The sequence below is a fragment of the Cydia amplana genome, chromosome 12, assembly GCF_948474715.1.
Source record: "Cydia amplana chromosome 12, ilCydAmpl1.1, whole genome shotgun sequence".
Classification (NCBI taxonomy): Eukaryota; Metazoa; Arthropoda; class Insecta; order Lepidoptera; family Tortricidae; genus Cydia; species Cydia amplana.
In genome coordinates, this window is record NC_086080.1 from 11,041,052 (window position 1) to 11,053,610 (window position 12,559).

The following is a 12,559-nucleotide window of genomic DNA, read 5'->3' on the forward strand; positions in this document are numbered from 1 at the left end:
TTATTTTTTGTCATTTTTATATATTGTGACCTATTTGGCCACTTTTGTGTTATTCCTAGTCAGGATCGCGAGCCCTTTTCATCCTTATAGAAGAAAAAAAATGCTCTTAAATTTCCATACATTTTACAAACTTTAATTTTTGTTACCGCCATACAAATTACATATATGGGGAAATGGTAACACAATAGGAAATAAACTCTGTAACATTTTTTTCTGAGTAGAAATAACACAAAAATAGCAGAAAAGGTCACAATATATTAAAATGGCAAAAAAATAAAAGAAGCGCTCACCTAATGAGTTGCAAGCTGCTAAGGTCCAGTGAGTTCAGCTAGCAGAATTTTTGAAAAATCGTAGCGCTTTTTTAGAACATAATACGGTTCCCAAAAATACGAATAGCAATCTTGAGGCCTTTCCCCGGTACCTAGAGTTAGTTAGCGAAGGCGTCAGGATCTACCCATACACCCTCGTATACTGCCATGATAAAAACTGGGATTTTTCTAAAACTGACTATAATCGCGCTGCGGGTATCCTGTAATCATCATGAAAGCACATTCGTTTAGTATTAATTAGGTACCGTAAAATGGGGTGAGTAGGTTTCGCGGGGAGAGGTGGGTTATGAATGGGGAGAGAAGGTTTGAGAGGGGGGTGAGAAGGGATTTTAAGGCTACTGCTACAAAAATAATGTATTCCAATTTAAAATGGAGCTATAGTAATACGCATAATAAAAAAAAACGATCCAACATTCTTCCAAAATCACTTTTGTATGAAAAGCCCTCTCACCCCAAATACGAGGCACTACGGGGTGAGGTGGGTTTTCCTCTTTATCGTCAAAGTTATGAAATGGAACTACCCAAAATAAGATAAAAACTAAAATACAAACGTCCGGAACACTTATTATATACACCATTCAGTTTGCAAGTTATGTAAAAATTATGTAAAAAAATTATGTAAAAAAAGTTATGTAAAAATAAAATGTTATCGAGGTTTGAATGTCGGTTTTGCGCCTACTCACCCCATTTTACGGTACTAGAGTAGATCTGTAGCTATAGTATTAGACCTTAACTATAAATCCAGCAGGCTCCCAGTAAGCGTACAATACCTACGGAATTCCCGGTAACAGCCAAACGGATCCTGTTCCGGGGATTATCCTGACGCAGATATTGCGAAACAGCTAAAAACACGTTTTGGAAAATTTTCACAGCCTTGCGTAAGTGTTCTACAGGTTTTACTGCTAACAATAGTAGGTATTATTAATCTGTCAGCGCGCGCTAACATATACCCCTGAGCTGGATTCAAATTTAAAAAGCTAAATTAACTGAAAGATGATCGTCAAGACCATAGCAAAACCAGTTCAAAACATAACAAATTGTTAAATTGGAATCGACCCCCCTTCATCTTCACCACTTCCTGTTTTCTACTGTCACAATAGATCCAATGTACAGTCACCATCAGATATATAGGATCGGCCAAGGTGCTTACAAATATATACACTCGTCTCTATTGTCTTGGCATCGGAGTGCGTGTTCAGATATTTTTGAGCACCTCGGCCGCTCCGATATATCTTATGTAGGTACTAATAGTGTTAGTAACCACCTGGGCGTCGCCTAATATCCGGCGCACTAGCGCCATCAGGCCGCCGTGGCACGCGCTGGCATGCTATCCCCCTCCGCCCCGCCGCCTCATGTTGCCTGCCTCGCCAATGCTCACAGCCAGCACTGAAATATTCCACTTCGCTCCACGCTTTGTTCACTAGTTGTTGTTCTGACAGCTCGATGGCAGTTTGAAATTCGTTCGTTCTTGATTTATTATCTGAAACAAAAAAAAAGATTTATCAACCACAGGTAGACTAGGATTTAGAATAACAACATATGTCTTTACGAGATTCTGCATTTGTTTATACAAATTTTAATTTTTTTATTTTTTTAACACACACAGTTTGTAGACGGACAATTGCCTTAAATTTATACATTGTGTGATTTAAGTACGGGTACTTTTGTCTAAAACAACATTAAAATTGCTTGCTATATAGGTAAAAGCTTAGCATTTTTGCAAACCAGCGGGACATTCATCCATAATAGCTTTTTTACGAGTTCATTTTCGTGATTTTCGGAGATTTATTTAAAGCCTTCTGGGAAACAATGCCGAGCTCGTATTTATTGTCAATAAAAGGGCAATTCAGAATGGCCACACAATGGCCATGCTACAAAGCGAGCTAGCTATGCTATGTTTTGCTTCCACCAACGGTCCGGCAATTTACACGGGCAGAATCCTTTTTTGATGCAAATGAACACTTTACGAGTACAACGATTTAAAATAAGTTTTATTTTTGTGACATTGCTGGTTAATTTAATTTCGGATCGTATAGTAAGGCATAAAAATGTACCCCCACCCTAATAGTAGTGTAGCAGATAATTTCTGCTATCTATCTTCCCTGCTATATGCTAAGTAAAACAATCCTATTGCAGTACACAAACTTCCTTTTTCAGGACTTAAAAATACTGTCGGGTAGTCTTTAGCATAATCGACCCTGTTACGCAAACCTCGAGACGAATTCCGTTTTTTTTAATTAAATTAACCGTTATCCTGACGAATATAGTCCGAGCAAACAGTTTTAGGCGGTAATTTGCGAAGAGCTCCGCTCGCCCGGCCCCAGTTATTGGCCACAAAATTGATTAAAATTCCAGCTGCGTAAGGGAGTCATCCAGTTTTTTATTAGATTGCGCTCACGTTGAGACTGCTCCAGTAAATTTCTATTTTTATTGCGATCTAGTTTCAAGATAACGTTTTACCGGAGACTCTGTTAGAGTCAGACCGAGAAAAGTCTGCAGCGATTTTGATAGCCCACGCAGTGCAAGTGTAATTTTAAACGTCAAACTTTTATGAATTTATGACGTGTAAATAACACTTGCACTACGTGGGCTATCAAAATCGCTGCAGACTTTTCTTGGTTTAACTCTATTGAAAATAAAAACATAGTTAACTACATACCTACAAATTATATAAGTATTGCCGGATAACTTACTTTATAAATATTTCACCAACTTCACAAGGTTACCGTAACCTAACCTGTACAATTTGGCTTGAATGTCTGAGCTAATATTTAACAACTAATCGGTATCTGGTTATTAACTATCCCAAAATTATACAGCAATTTATTATTTCGATCGCAATTGATACCTTGATGAATATTACATAGATAAAGCGCTCCATATATTTAAGCATGTTTACTACCTACTTTTATTAAGTAAATTTTGTAACACATTTTAATTTAAATCAATAAAGCAACTCGTATTTAAATCCGTCCGTTTTTCCTAAGGGCCGACACGTGACGAGTGCATGGGGCATCAAAGTAATTGCTCTTTCATTAAAATCCTCCGCACATCTCCAAGATTTGCATAAAAAGGCTCCAAGGGTCGAAATTCTCATCGCTTAGCAAGCCGGTATACCAGTATGAGATCTCTGATAACGCATAGGTGTCACTTGGTTTCGAGGTCAAGTGATGCTGGGCCATATAAGGCAGAGAGCTCGGTTTTATATGGTGATAGCAGCCAAGGGCTCTAAGTAGGCCTCTCGTTTCGGTTACAACTAAGCCAATTTATAAATGTCTCCGACTTTCCCAAGTATCGATTGAAAGCAAAGTTCATATTTGACTTACAGATTTAGACCCTTACGCGGCACATGAATACTGAAATGTTCATTAAATTTTATATTAAAGGAAAAAATGGAAAAATTACGCTTCCGGCAGGACTTGAACCCGCAACCTCCGCAATCCGTGCGTTAGCTCTGCCAATTGAGCTACGGAAGCCTACCAGAATCTTGCGAATTTTTCCATTCCTTCCCTCATGCACACGCCTTTGGGAAGCCGGAAGCGTAATTTTTCCATTTTTTCCTTTAATATAAAATTTGGAATATCGCTCGCAGACGTAATCTGCATGTTCAAAATTGATTTAGTACGGGTTAGCACATTGTCACTGGTGAATTCTCAATGCAACTTGAGACTCCGGTGCCGTTAAAAAAGATGTAATCGTTTTCGGTAGATGTCGCTATACGCCACCCCAAAGGCGTGTGCATGAGGGAAGGAATGGAAAAATTCGCAAGATTCTGGTAGGCTTCCGTAGCTCAATTGGCAGAGCTAACGCACGGATTGCGGAGGTTGCGGGTTCAAGTCCTGCCGGAAGCGTAATTTTTCCATTTTTTCCTTTAATATAAAATTTGGAATATCGCTCGCAGACGTAATCTGCATGTTCAAAATTGATGTTCATTAAAGCCCAAAATCCGATTAAAACGTGTTAAGAAATTGACAATATTGTTTGTTTATTTATCTAAGTAGTTTCCGTATATACGAAACACTTTTATTAAAAATATAAATTAATAATATCTATCTAATCTATCCTAAGTAGGTCACGATAAAAATCAATAGGTAATTTCTATTTCTTGTAGAGTTGGACTGCGGATCACGAATAAATAAAACTCCAAATCTGATCGTTTACATCCAAACTTTGTATAGAACATGCCTACGGAACATTTCCAAGCTCTCATAATGAATATCATGTTGTTAAAAGTACATAAACTTAGCGAGTAAAACAATGCACAAGAAGCTTCGCCCTAATTTATCTACGACCAATATCCAGCGCATATGTGTTGGTTGGATAGTGTTGCGGAGAATTATGAACCACTCGGGGCGAACAGGGCCAGCAATTGTAAAGCTAGTTACAATTGCGCAATTGCTAGTTGCAATTTAGTTGGTATGTGTCGCGATTGCGACTGGCGCGCAACATTGGCGTTAGGCATCCGCGCCTGATAAAATGCAAAAAAATCTGATTTGATCCCGAAAGATAACCATTAACATGAATCATTGAAGATAGTTATTAGTTGCAAATTATTAGATGTAGAAAATAGATATTGTCTATTCATCAGAGACTGTTATTTATTTACGAAGAGCATAGGAACACCATACAAGTTATCGCATTCGTATGTCTATCTTTTCAGAACATCCGCATGATATTCTGATGTTTCTCATGCGACTATTCGCATGAGAAAGACAAAATTACAGCGACTTGACAGCCGTACTAGTAAAGGGGAAGAGGTGTACCCGACACCGCGCGCGGGGCCACTGTGCTAGTCGGTGAGGGAACAACCAATCTACTTCCCCACACTTGTGTGACAACATGGTACGTCTTTAGTATGTAATGCAGCATTTTCAGAGTATACCTGTGCATTATTAAAGTAACAGTGCTACAATCGCAAGCGTTTGTCGCGAACGATTCCGTGCAAGCAAACCATAGCCAACGTATGTTCCACTCGCGTCGTTATAACATCCTTTGAATTCTTCATGCTTTAATTAAAACGTAGTCGGCGGGTTTTATATCTCGTCTCATACGCCGCGCCGTAATATTTAAATTAGGAATATTTCCTCCAATTACTACAGTAGTTGGTGAAGTCTGAATTGAGGTTATAGTCGTAACGTAAGTTTATTTGCAGTTTATGGATGCTTAAAACTTCTAACGCAAGTAAGTTATACGTATGCGGGAAATATATATTTTGCACGAGTTAATAAAATTATAATTTGCATACTAATAACCGTTGGACGTTACGAGTTAATATAATTTAAAATAAATATGGCCGGTACTTAATCAGGTTTTAATGTCAGTTATGATATTTATACGTATTGATGATACGATCGCTTGTGCTTATTGAAGCGCGAGAGATGCACTGCGAGTTGTGTCATAAAAATTGTAAAAGTATCGGATATGACAGATATGGTAGATTAAAAAGTGGTATTGATAAGTCAGCCATCCATGAATCTATTTTTACGTCACCGGGGAGAAAATCTCACTTCCTGACCAAGGCAAGACGTAAAACTTTAGACAAACCACGGGCGGTAATTCGTAAAGCCCCAGATCGCATATTTACAAACATCTGGAGCATTCACGAATTCATCTCCCTAGGTATGTAATAACTATCTATGCAGCCATCAAAGGTTAATCGAATGACAATGATGTATGTATTGCTAGACATTACTAGCCAAGTTCACTAAACCAACACTAGACGAAAAAACCAATTTACACCAAGAAGGTACACGTTTCATTTTTCTCGCAAGTCATTAAATGAAAAAGCAAGCTTAGGTATGTTCTGAATACCGGTAAATAAGTAGTAGGTATCAGTATTTAATAACTAAATTCTCATAAGCTCAGAAACTGTAAATAGCATATATATTTTTATTTAAAAATAGAAAATCCTGTCTAGAACGTAAACACGCTAACGCTCTTATTTACCATCCCCTCGAGCAGAAATACCTACAGAAGATTTGCTTTATTTTCTTGCCGCTTATGAAGCAAAATGCTTAATTGAATTGTGTCGGTGTTTCTGACTGCAGACAGGTCGAGCGAGGCTGCCTGCAGTTACGTTCCTCGGTTGCGTTTCAACGGAATGCACGTTGAATAAAATATTACCAGCTCTTCTTTTCAAACGAGTACTGGTAGCTTTTGCCAATGTTAAATTAATAGAGTACAACATTAAAATATCACTACACCTTATTAAAACAAAGTCCCCCGCCGCGTCTGTCTGTTTGTGTCTATGTATGTTCACGAGAAACTAGAAAACTACTGAACGCATTTTCATGCGGTTTTCACCTATCAAAAAAGTGATTCTTGAAGAAGGTTTACGTGTATAATATGTTAAGTTTTTGTGTAAACCGTGCGAATAAGCCGGGGTATATTTAAAAACTCACTATTTAATTAAACCTGTTTAGTAAGGCTTATATAGAGAATAGAGAATGCTAAATTACAAACAATAAGAAAAACGAAGTCACCAAAAAGCGTACCAAAAAAAATTGCTTCGGGTAAAAAAACTTAAAGAGTATAATGTACTAGACACGTGTTTTAGTATTTTTAATTTCAATTAAATTTTTTGCTTAAATAATTTTCCCTATCCATTTCCTTTAAGTAAAGATAAGTGTCCGAATAAATTTGGGATCCGTAAATGGGGCATTATCTATGAAAAGGGACCTTATTGTCGATGGCGCTTAATACGCCGCACAGCGTCGCGCGGCATTGTACAGTGAAACCTGGTTAAGTGGGACCTGGATAAGTGAGAAACCTCTATAGCTGGGACTCATGGTGCGGTCCCGACACTTTAGCACTGAATTACCTCTGTTAGTGAGAAAAAACGAACCTCTATAACTGGGATTAGCTGTTGTGATTTTATAGTCACATTTACCTCTATAACTGAGACAAAGAGTGTATTTTACCTCTATTACTGAGACTATATTTATAAGACTACATTTTTCTAATTGTTTTTTTAGAATTATATAGGAATTGACCTCTATATCTGAGATAACGTCATCTATGACCTCTCTAACTTGGACTTTATTGATCAATTTCCGTATTCTTACTAACTCTTAGTCTATGCACAAATTCCGCATTTGCTTAATTGTGTCTAAACGACTTCAAGTTTCATTTAGTTACTTTATGTAGTTAAAACTATCGAAACGAAAGCTGAAATTTTGATAAGTAACACGAATAAACAGATTTTCATTTAATACATTTCTAAGACGCAATGAAGTCCGTATCAAATTTAATTGAAAAAATCTATCCTTTGGAGAATCATTCAAAATAAATTCAAAGAAATATTTAAACAGACTTAAAAAATATTTAGGGACAAGGATTATTTTACCTTATTTATTTTTAAAGATAATTACAAAATACCTTATTAACCACCTCTATAACTGAAATATATCCTCTATTCTCACCTCTATTAATGGGACCCTCTGTAAATGAGACAGACATTTATTTGTACCTGGCTAACTGAGAGCCTGGGTAAGTGAAATACCTCTTTAAGTGAGACAAATCTGCTCGTCCCTTGAAGTCTCACTTATCCAGGTTTCACTGTATTTATATCGGAGCATCGTTAATAATGGCGTAAACGCCATCGACAATAAGGTCCCTTTTCATAGATAACGTCACAAATAAACATTTTTATTGCCAACAACCTTTTCGGTTGTAGTCGTTTTTCCTAATTTAATTTGATTAGGCAAGTCACCCATCACGTTTTCTAAAATTACCTTTTTCACCCGTAATTTCCTACTTTCTTAATAAAGGGTACTTGTTGGCGTGGGACAATTAATACAGAAATTAAGGCAGAAGAAGGCACAGGTGTCGAAAATTATCTGAAACTATATTTATGGTACAAGTTAAGCAAGTTACATCCAAGTTTGGCACTGTAGTCTATAATGTCCCCATAAATATGTGGAGTTTAAATCTTATCACTGAACTATTACCGGGCTCTATTATTTCATTAGCCCAGTCAATAAACTGTAGTTTTAACACAATAACTTATCACTCAAATTAATTCTCTCTTGCTATATATTTATATGGGTTCAGGTATAATGCTGTATTATTAAGTGAATTGGCAATAAAATATCATGACGAGGGATATTATCTCTAAATTTGGAAATCATTTTATTATACATTCTATCGTAGCTACCTCATTCAGAACACAGGATTAATCTGTAGCTAGGCATAATGGACGTGGCAATCAATACTAAAACGTAAACCGAAAATCCTGTAAAATAAGTAGGTATTATATTTAACATTAGTCCTTGGCAACATTTGACCAAAAATTAAGATATATAGAGCTGCTTAAGTTTGACGTTTCATTAATTTGGGTCGGTTCTAAAATAAATTAAGGGTAATTTCGATGTCCATGATTGAAGATAATATCAAAAATTCTTCAAATTGTATCTCAAACATTTCATGACTGGTGCCTTTACTTTATTCTACAAACGTTGTCTAGGTACAGTCTTCATCTTAGACGTTAACTTATTCCTCCACTTTATAATACATCTCGTTCCAAATATTACTTCCGAGAAACGAAAGATAAATAATGAGAGTCGACAGATAGGTCTGAAACTAAGTTCGCAACTCATGATGAGGTGGCGCGAATTCTCGCCAGCAGGGAACGGGTTGAACAAGTTTAACTTCCATGTTCCTACACTGTTTTATCTATTGACTCCACTGACTTAATATCAATGATTGACTCACATTTATCGCGAAATTTATTTAATTACCTTTATTTACCGACGTTTCGACACAGGTTTCACTGGTCGTGGTCGCGGCTAACTGAGGTCCCAGCAAAATGTCAAAACCATGTCAAAACAGAGATTTGTGCAACTACCCGACGAAAAGTGTATGAAAAAGTTTGGGGTAGACATCACATTTAAATAAAGGTAATTAGTTAAATAAATTTCGCGATAGACCCGTCTATAAATGTGAGTTAATATGTGTTCAAAACGCGAAAGACTTAAATATTATACTGCTTTATCTCTTCTCAAGTATGCACCGTCCTTAATGACAATAAAGTTATGTATTTCTAACTTTCGTTTCGTCGTTAAAAAGATAATTATTTCATACATCATTGCAAAGAGTAGTATAATATTAAGTGTACTTACAAAAGCCGACTTTCGACGATCAAACTAGACTGAATTAATTGTTATCAATAATATTGGAATTCAAAACGGTAATAACCGAGATATAACGCAAAATACACATAAACATAATAGTTGAATTTGGAACCTCTTTCATCTGAAAGTTATAGTGTGTCAAAGGTCTGTTTGATTTCAAACATAGACAGAGAGAATCATACTATCTTTGTCTTACACTAGTACTAGTACCCACAAGAAAAGGATGAGTATAGTTTTTTTTGTTCCTATTTACTGACAAGATTTGGTTGACCCAGTATAGTACTTTTTACTAACCTAACCTAATAACCATATTGCAGCAAAGGATTATTCTCTCTTAATTGGTTGCAGGAGGTCTTTGGAGGTTTATTATAAATACTGGAAGGCACTTTAGTTTGTCAATACATTATTTATTATTTAATTTATAAACTTTATAAACACAACATTACATGACGGCGTTTGGAAGTAGAGTAATTGACATTCTCAAGTTTGAATTAAACATCATTCAAACTTGAGCTTCTGTATTCAAATTAAATGTGTCAAGCCAGTGTCGATTGCATATACACCCTCTACATACCAACACACCCCCTCAATCGACTCTGCTTGAAGCATTAATTTACAGCGCTATTCTTTAGTTAAGACAATATTCCAATAAATAATTTCATATAAGTACAATAACCAGAAAAAACATAACACATCCTGTATATTTCCCTCATATTACATCACCCTGTATATTTCCAACATATTACATCACCCTGTATATTTCCATTCAACAAATACATTACAGTAAATTCTCATTCAACAAGATAAGTACTCAAATATTCCTCCACTCGATACGTCACCACAAATTATCTATAATAAACGTTTTATTCTTCCACTCTTTAATAAATCCTTTATTCTCCTGCTCGACTCATCAACAGTAATCCTCTTCTATATTTCCTTTATACTCCCACTCGATTCTTCCATACTAATCATATTATATAAAATAAAACCTTTATTCACCGACTCAACTCTTCAACATCACTAATAATCTATACCTAATAACAATTCTAATACCAATTATAAAATATTAAAATACAGACTTAGAAACAAAAAACTCAAGGATATTTATCAGAAACGATGTAAAATGTACCTAATAAAGGGAATGTTACTCTTCTTCTTTTTTGGTGGATGAGGTTAAATAATGATTCAGTTACACTTTCTACACTTACACCCCCTTAAGTGAATCATTATTAAGCACCCCCTCAATTTTGAATACACTTTGTTTCTAGAATCCTTGATCCTCAAGTTTTCTTTCAATAAGTATATATTTCTGTATTATAATATAAAAGTTTACACACCCTATAAAAAACTTACATACTACGATATAATATAAAAGAAAAAACCCCGACATTTATTCGAAATAATTATTAACGTTCACTTTAGCCCGCACTTATACTACATTGTCTACACTCAATAGCTCACATTATCACTAAAACACTAATCTTCGTTGACATTTTTCAAATTTTACAGCTGGTAAACTTTTCGTTAGTATATCAGCCAGCTGTGATCCAGTTGGACAGTATTTTACTGTAATCTGATTCTCGTCGATTTTCTCCTTTAGATAATAGTATTTTACGTCTATATGTTTGCTTCTTTTTCCCATGATTCCTTTCTTCATAAGCCAAATCGCAGACTGATTATCCACTCTCATCTCACATTCGAGTTTTTCTTTGGTTATCTCATAGATCAGATCCCTTACGAACAGTAGTTCCTTACAACATTCTGCTGCTGCTATAAATTCTGCTTCTGTACTGCTTAATGCGACTACTGATTGTTTTCTTGAGCTCCATGCCACTGGTCCACCATTCAGCCAAATCACAAAACCAGAAGTGCTGCGTCTAGTGTCTGGATCTCCCGCAAAATCCGAATCACAATAACCCCTGAGAACTTTATCATCTTTACTAAAGTGAATCCCTTTTCCTGCTGAACCTTTAAGGAATCGCAAAATTGTTTTAGCATTGTTTAAATCATTTAAATTTGGAGAATTTTGATGCCTCGAACAATAACCTACGTGAAAACTAATGTCTGGTCGCGTTTTATTCGAGAGATATAACAATGACCCTATCATCTCGCGGTAAAGCTCATGAGACTTTGTATCAACTTTAACAGATGGATGTTCTTCTATCATAATCGTTGGGCATTTACATTCTTTTGCATTTTCAAGATTAAATTTTTTAATGATTTTCTCACTATATGTCTTCTGAAAAATTTTAATCCCCTTCTTATCTTGCTTTATATCCAAACCTATATAATTAGTTACTTCATCTAAAATTCTTAGTTCGAAGGATTTTTGAATTGTATCTATTATATGCAATAGATCTTCTTCTCTTTCTCCGAGTACTAATCCGTCATCGACATATACTGCAAGGATAATTTTCCTTTCACCTTCCATGACAAAGATGGATTGATCAAGTTTCATTTGTTTAAAACCCATCTTTGTTAATAACTCTGTAAACTTGATATTCCACATTAGTGGAGCTTGTTTTAAACCATACAAGCTCTTGTTTAGTTTGCATACTTTGCCTTCTTTGTCATTGTAGCCTTTAGGCACCTTCATATATATACATTCCTTCAAGTCTCCATGTAAAAAGGCCGTTTTCACATCAAACTGCTTCATCTTTAGACCTTTCGCTGCCGCAATTGATAATAGAATTCTTAAAGAAGTAGTATTGACTACCGGACTATATGTCTCATCATAATCTATTTTGTACTTTTGTTGAAAGCCCCTTGCAACTAGTCTGGCTTTATACCTACCATCAGACTTGACAGTAAAAATCCACTTGCTAGTAACTAATTTCCTTCCTTTTGCTTCTTGTTCATCCACAAATGACCACGTCTTATTTTCTTCAAGTGATTTAATTTCTTCTTCTATAGCTTGTTTCCATTTGTCCTTTTCTTTTGATTCTATTGCCTCCTCGTAGGTCAACATCGATGCTTCAGTGTCATAATTCATTAAATAATCTTTATATCTATCGGGTAGTCTACGTTCTCTGGCAGGCTGAACTCTTCTATTTTCATTATTATCACTATCATTATTTCGATTACGATTACTTTCAACTC

At 35.7% G+C, this 12,559-nt stretch overlaps 1 protein-coding gene across 6 annotated transcripts in view; it reads right to left on the reverse strand.

Moving 5' to 3' along the window:
* The window catches only part of LOC134652962 (kazrin), a 115,954-nt gene that overhangs the window by 36,145 nt on the left and 67,250 nt on the right, over nt 1-12,559 (reverse strand). For all 6 annotated transcript variants that reach the window (XM_063508207.1, XM_063508208.1, XM_063508206.1 and 3 more), the window contains exon 2: nt 1,594-1,809. In XM_063508207.1, coding sequence (XP_063364277.1) covers nt 1,594-1,629 — 36 coding nt within the window. In that variant the 5' untranslated portion in view covers nt 1,630-1,809. The remainder of the gene's footprint in view (nt 1-1,593; nt 1,810-12,559) is intronic.